Source organism: Nannobrachium achirus (assembly GCF_963921795.1).
Source record: "Nannobrachium achirus genome assembly, chromosome: 7".
Classification (NCBI taxonomy): Eukaryota; Metazoa; Chordata; class Actinopteri; order Myctophiformes; family Myctophidae; genus Nannobrachium; species Nannobrachium achirus.
In genome coordinates, this window is record NC_137816.1 from 38176885 (window position 1) to 38183633 (window position 6749).

Below are 6749 nucleotides of genomic sequence, written 5' to 3' on the forward strand. Positions count from 1 at the left end.
GTGCCTTGACTCAAGCGGAAGACATCTGTGTCTCTATTAAGTAAGCTCCGGCCTTTAGATTTTCCACCATTTTGAGCAGTTTGTGAAACGCTTAAACCCACTTATATTTTGGAATTCTTTACATGAACTTTGGACCGATATCTAAAGATCTGTCTGATCGGATTTGTTTTAAATTGAAACATTATCTTTTTAATAATTCAATGAATATTGCAGTTTTATGCAAATTATTCTTCTGCCTCTAAAACATACACTCAAAGTCACATTTTCATGACGAAATAGTGTAGAGGGTTAGTTCACATATCACTGAAATCAATCTTACCCTAAATGGCCAAAGGGGGCGCTATATAATTTTGAGCAGTTTGTAAAACGCTTAAACCCGTTTCAAGCCTGGGATTTTTCAACAATTTGCATGAAACATTCTACACGCAATCTAAGGACCTTTATCTAACATGCCTATGAAGTTAAATAATATTAATAATAATAAATATAGCTGCAAACAGCGATAAAGTGGCCAAAAACACCTCAAATCATGAACACAGCCTGCGATGTGCGTGAAATTTTGCAAGCACATTCCAGCTAGGTCAAGGAACAGATGCCGCCCTTCTCATATTGGCCTGTTATAGCGCCACCAGGGGGTCAACTTTTGCATAACACATTTTTGGAACAAAATGCCTCAAATCACGCATGTAGCGTCCGATTGCCGCGAAAGGCCCAAGAACAAGTGGCACCCTTTTCCCTTTGGCCTATTATAGAGCCACCAGGAGGCCAAAAAACGTACCTGACCTGCCGGAGAACTGTTCTCGGTGCTCACTGCTTCCAGTTTTTCTTTGATTTCTATTCCCACTTCTTGCTTTTCCTGCTTTTTGCCGCAGCTTTTTTCCTTTCCCGCTTTTTCTGGCTTGGCCACTTTATCGCTGCTTGCAGCTATATTTTCCCTTTATATTAGGGGCATGTTATATGGTCTACCTGCCTTTGTGATCTACTGGTAGATCACGATCTACCTTTTGGGCACCCCTGGTGTATAGGGTTTAAAGGTGGTGCAAGTAATATTAGTATTTTTTCAAATAAGTTCATCATTATCTTCCAATTTTCTAATGGTGCTCTCCTTTTTAAAGTAGTATGCACACGCTCAGTCGCGCACACACACACACACACACACACACACACACACACACACACACACACACACACACACACACACACACACACACACACACACACACACACACCAATGGCAGAGAGAGACAGGCACTGGTGCACCGTTAAGGACTCAAGTCTCAAGGACTCAAGTCTCCATGGCATGAGTAAACTATTGAAAACAAAAAGTCATTTTGGGGAACAGTTTCATCAACCCATTGTAGCATTCAGTGTGCTACCATGACATGACCGATCGGTGGGCTGTCCTGATAGTAGTGATATTCATTTCTGAACATGTTGTCTGTTCCACAGTCGTCTGGATGCCAACCACATCACCACGGTGCCAGAGGACAGCTTTGAAGGACTCCAGCAGCTACGCCACCTCTGGTTGGATGACAACAACCTGACCGAGGTTCCCATTGGTTCTCTGAGGCACCAGGCCAACCTACAGGCTCTGACGCTGGCACTCAACCGCATCTCCTACATCCCCGACAATGCCTTCGCCAACCTAACCAGTCTCGTAGTGCTGTAGGTTAAGCCAGTGATTTTCAACCTTTTTAATTTCAAGGAACCCCTTGGCCTAGTCTGTCATGCATCAGACCACAGCCCCCTATTTGATTTCATCCCTTGGACCACAATCCCCATTGTGAAACCCTCAATGTTAATTTAACTATGGGTGTGTACAAATGGAGGGTCTATTTGGTTCCATTTGTACACTCTCAGAGGTACAGACCCTTAAGGTTCCATTTGAACCCCTGGTGGCCCCCGGACCAGATGTTGAACAATTGACAAAACAAAACATAATAATAAGGCAACTAACGGAATGGCCAGTATTTATGTACGGTATAGCCAAAGCTGGGAATCGTCTAATAGAAAAATTCAAAGACTCTTATTCCATTAACTCAACGAAATAAGACATGAGAGAAACCAGGTGTAAATGGACTTTACCATATTTTGAGAGAGAGAGGCAAGGTTGAACAGTACAGAAAAGACATCCAATCCGTGTCACGGTCGAAGCTCTCTCTGACAAAATGGTGGTTAGAGATTCATATATAAAAGAATTACGGTATATGACAGTTAGGCGTGGGACAAGTTCATAGGTTCTCAGATCAAAACAAGAATACAGAGACACGTGGGGTCCTGGTAACTTTCCACTAGCATACTGTAAGCATGGAAACATGGCACGTCCGAGTGGAGGTGGCATGGCAATATACCGGTATATTGTATATTTATTGAATTCAAACAATATATATTAATTACCACAATTATCTAACATTGTCAATGACATTTATTGATTACAGAAATCTTATTGTTTCTATACTGTACAGCCACCATCTCAGTTGCATTGTACTATATCTATATAGTTTTGCTACCATTAATTATCAGTAAAAAGGTTAATTATCATTCAGTTTCTCAAAATTCCTGTTTACCACATCATGGCAGAAAACATCATAAATTAAATGCAATTTGTCAAACTAATTGCATTTTTACACATTACCTATAATCACAGCTTAGAGCTAATAAGATAATATCTCCAGATTGTTGGTGAGAAGCCCATTAGTTTCTGCACATGCCCAGCCACGTGCCTCTTGAGTTCTGTTGGCTACAGAGGCTTAACAACGAGCAATAATACAAAATGAAGGAGATTTTGCTGGTTTACGTGTGGCTAATAACAGTGCAATACACTACACGGGCAATGTGGTTGTTAAAACATGGTTATACCGGTAAATGGTTAAACATGTTGTCTCATAATACATGCCTAACGTATTCACATCTGCTTCAACAGATAGACACAGAGGGAGCATGGTATTGCTGCAGGGTTAGAATAAACAGATTAGACTAAACAGGAAGAAAGTACCTTGAGTTCATCAGCCAGTGATAGACCATTTGCAAATACACACACGTACAGTATATGCACGTACAGGCACAAAGATTTTGTAATCACACAACATGCCGTAATTTGTACATTATATGTTATGGCCAACACTGAGGTTTGGATGAAGTTAACATGGGAAGAAGTTTGTATCTGTTATGTCCGTACAAGTCAAAGTCAAATATTTGTCATTATTCTGATATGTGTTCACTGTTATTTACTTTTAGGCACCTTCATAACAACAGGATTAAGGAGATGGGTGAGAAGTGCTTTGCTGGGCTGGCGAATCTAGAGACACTGTAAGTACACAGTCACACTGCGTGCGTGCGTGCGAGTGTGTGTGCGTGTGCGCGGGGGCGTCACAAGGGGGGGAAAAGTGGGACTGAGTTACTAGGGCCCAAGGTGGAGGAGGGGCCTTAATTATTTTATACTTTAGCTATTGAAAAATAGCAGATCTACATGCTCACAGCACGGCACCGAGTGCCGCGTTGCGAGCTTGTAGATCTGCTATTTTTGAAAACTCATGAAAATGTGTGCAAATCTTTGAATATATGTATTTTTTAATTTGTAACTCAAATTTTGCTTCTGGGGGGATCCCTGGAACGAAATATCTTGAAGTGGAGGTCCGTGGCCAAATACATATCAATTTGGGGGTCCTTCACATGAAAAAAGTTTGAGCACCACTGACATAGAAGAAAAAAAACACGTTTTCATGTTTTTTTTTCTTCAAAAATAGCAGATCTACAAGCTCGTAGCGCGGCACTCGGTGCTGCTTGTATATCTGCTATTTTTCAATAGTTAAAGCACAAAATAATGTGTAATAATGCGTTTCCAGTCTAAATGGGTTAAACCTCCTCCTCCCCTATGAAGAACATTCATGGGGGGCCTGCAGTGAATCCTTGTACCCAGGGCCCAGAATTTGGTGTGACACCCCTGCGCGTGCGTGCGTGCGTGGCGTGCGTGTGCTCTCCACCCACCTCTCCTGCTGCCGTCCGGACGTCAGTGTGTCCACTTCCTCGTTTAATTGCTCCAGGATAAATAGAGTGAGGTCCACGATGCTTATCAGCTCTGCCCTCCCATTGTTCACTTCCTCCTGTGCCATGGTCACCAGGCAGCAGGGACACATGGATCTCTTCTCTTCCAGGCAGACTGACCTACAGTATCAGCCAGCAGTCTCCTACACAGCTCCAGTAGAGCAGCACAGCATTGTGATAACAACACAAATGTTTGCCAAAGGCTAGAAGTGCAGTTCACGTTTACTAGTGTACGCTATTACACCATGTGGTTATCAAACCTTTCCATGTCAAGGACCCCCATGAGTCATATCGTCGCTGTCGTGGTGGAAACCTTGTATGTCCAAAACCGTTCCTGTTTTTATTTTGATTTTGAAAACAAGTTAAAGTAGTGAAAATAGCCGATCTACAAGCACACAACGCCTCACGATGCGAGGCGTTGTGTGTTTGTAGATCTGCTATTACTAGTTTTGTGCGACAGTCTTGTATGATGAAGCAGGGTTTTACTTTACGAAAATAATTTGAAACTTGGAGATTCTGCCCGACAGTGACAAGAGTATGTCTTTGGCACGTGTACATATAAGAGAAGATTTGGGTTGTGGAAAATAGCAGGTCGACAAGCTCACAGCGTGTTACATCGGCTTTTCAAACAGCCGATGTATTTCAAGGTTAAGGTGTTTGAATTTATTTTTATGCTATATTAAAGGGATAGTTCACCCCCAAAATATATTTTTTCTATTGATTACTCATTTGAAGACCAGAAGTGATTCCCTATAAAGACACAAAGAATCTCCTATATACAATAATACTTCATATTTTATTAATTATTAGTAAAAGTACAAATTGTGCTGTTTTGGTGGGTGTCAGATTTTTCCACTTCAGAGTACCCAGTTTGCCCACTGCACAGTTAATAACTTTATAATAACTTATATTTGTATCTACAACAGTGTTCAAAATAATGTTACAATAGCTTACATTACAACCCATTTTAGAAGCTTATTCCACTGCTTTTGCACAGTTTTGCTCAAATGAGTAAAATTACACTATGTTTGGTTTTTATCTTTTACCACCAATGCAGGATTGATGCTGGTTGGGCTTGGCTTTTACACTAATTAACTGTATACTATCCAATAATACTATGGCTTATTGTTATGGACATGGTATATTCAGTGTAGTATTATGTGGTTTCTTAGTATACATTGTGGTGTGTCAGAAGTGGCTGGATAAACGTACAGACAGCGGATACTGAGCCTATGTTTCTCTTTCACGTTCTCAGAGATCTAAACTTCAACAGTCTCAAGGTCTTTCCCAAAGCAATACAGGCTCTGCCAAAACTCAAGGAACTGTGAGTATATTTGACCATCTGTCTGTCTCTCTCTCCTTCCTTACTGTCACAGAAGCATTATAGGCAGTGATTTTGTATACTTAAAATGTCTCATCAGTGCCCTTAACAATAAATTAAGAGTAAGATCAAATGGATTGCATTGACTTAGCTAATGTTTGTTACAAACGTAATGTATCGGGGCGTGACGTTTTCCATACCTTTTGTATTTTGTGATTTTTGGCAAGCTGGTGAGTCTCATGAGATGTGAGTTGTTGATGTGTCCCATAATGCAGCTGTGACTAGTGGCTTATGGAGCTGAAAGATTAATGAAGGGGTTTAGAGCACTGTCCATTTACTATGTTTTGTTTGGTGTGTCGTGCTGTCATATAGAGATGGAATTCCGTCATGATGACACAATAGATCAAAGACAATGTGAATCACCACTCTCCAGTTGGTGATGTCAGCAGTAACATTTACCTCCCCATATTCTCCTTTTTAGCGGTGACCTCACAGCTAGTACAGAATAAGCCACTCAGTCAGTCAGTCTGTTCAAAATGTTCAATTACAAACCAAGAGCTGGCCGCAGTTCATCACTGAATGCACGCTTGTTTTCATCAACGCTTTGGCACTTCACTCTGTATGGCTACAAAGAAATGAAATAACTTTGAAAAAGAAATACTATTTGTTTGGGAAATTAGATTAGTTTCCCAGGTCATTGAAACCGTTGATATACTCTTTCATTAGGCAAATTCTGCATATGGTGACACATTGTATTGTCTCTTTTACTGTCTTCTTTTTGCAGTGGGTTTCACAGCAATGACATTGCTTCCATACCCGAAGGAGCCTTTCGCAACAATCCTCTGTTGCGAACAATGTATGGACTTTTTAATACCTCTAAAATGACAAATTAAACATTGGCCAAATTTTGTATATATTGTCTAATTGTAATATTAGAGGCAGAAATTGTGAAAATAGCAGATCTACATTCTCACAACGCCTACACGTACACACACACACACACACACACACACACACACACACACACACACACACACACACACACACACACAAATGGAATGTCTTAGAAAGACGATTTTCTGGAAGATGGTGCCATTCAAACATAGTAAACTCATTTTTGTTATTATCCTTTTTTCCAGTCACCTGTATGACAATCCCCTGTCATTTGTGGGGGCCTCTGCTTTCCAGAATCTATCCGACCTGCACTCCCTGTAAGTCCTACTGTCACCCATGATTCACAGCAGTCTCAGGCTCAGCTGTGACTTTTGCTTGCGGCCAATAAATGCTAGCTGGGCGTGGCCAGGCCTGTCACAATTATTGCATAATATCGTCTGATCGCAATTATTTGCGATGATCGCAGGTATTTTTTGATAATAAACAGAAT

At 40.9% G+C, this 6749-nt stretch overlaps 1 protein-coding gene across 1 annotated transcript in view; it reads left to right on the top strand.

Annotated features, from left to right (window-relative positions):
* The window catches only part of lgr4 (leucine-rich repeat containing G protein-coupled receptor 4), a 38698-nt gene that overhangs the window by 20857 nt on the left and 11092 nt on the right, over positions 1-6749 (top strand). Inside the window, exons 5-9 of the mRNA XM_080730840.1 lie at positions 1450-1665; positions 3238-3309; positions 5300-5368; positions 6150-6221; positions 6505-6576. Of these exons, the coding sequence (XP_080586966.1) occupies positions 1450-1665; positions 3238-3309; positions 5300-5368; positions 6150-6221; positions 6505-6576 (501 nt within the window). The remainder of the gene's footprint in view (positions 1-1449; positions 1666-3237; positions 3310-5299; positions 5369-6149; positions 6222-6504; positions 6577-6749) is intronic.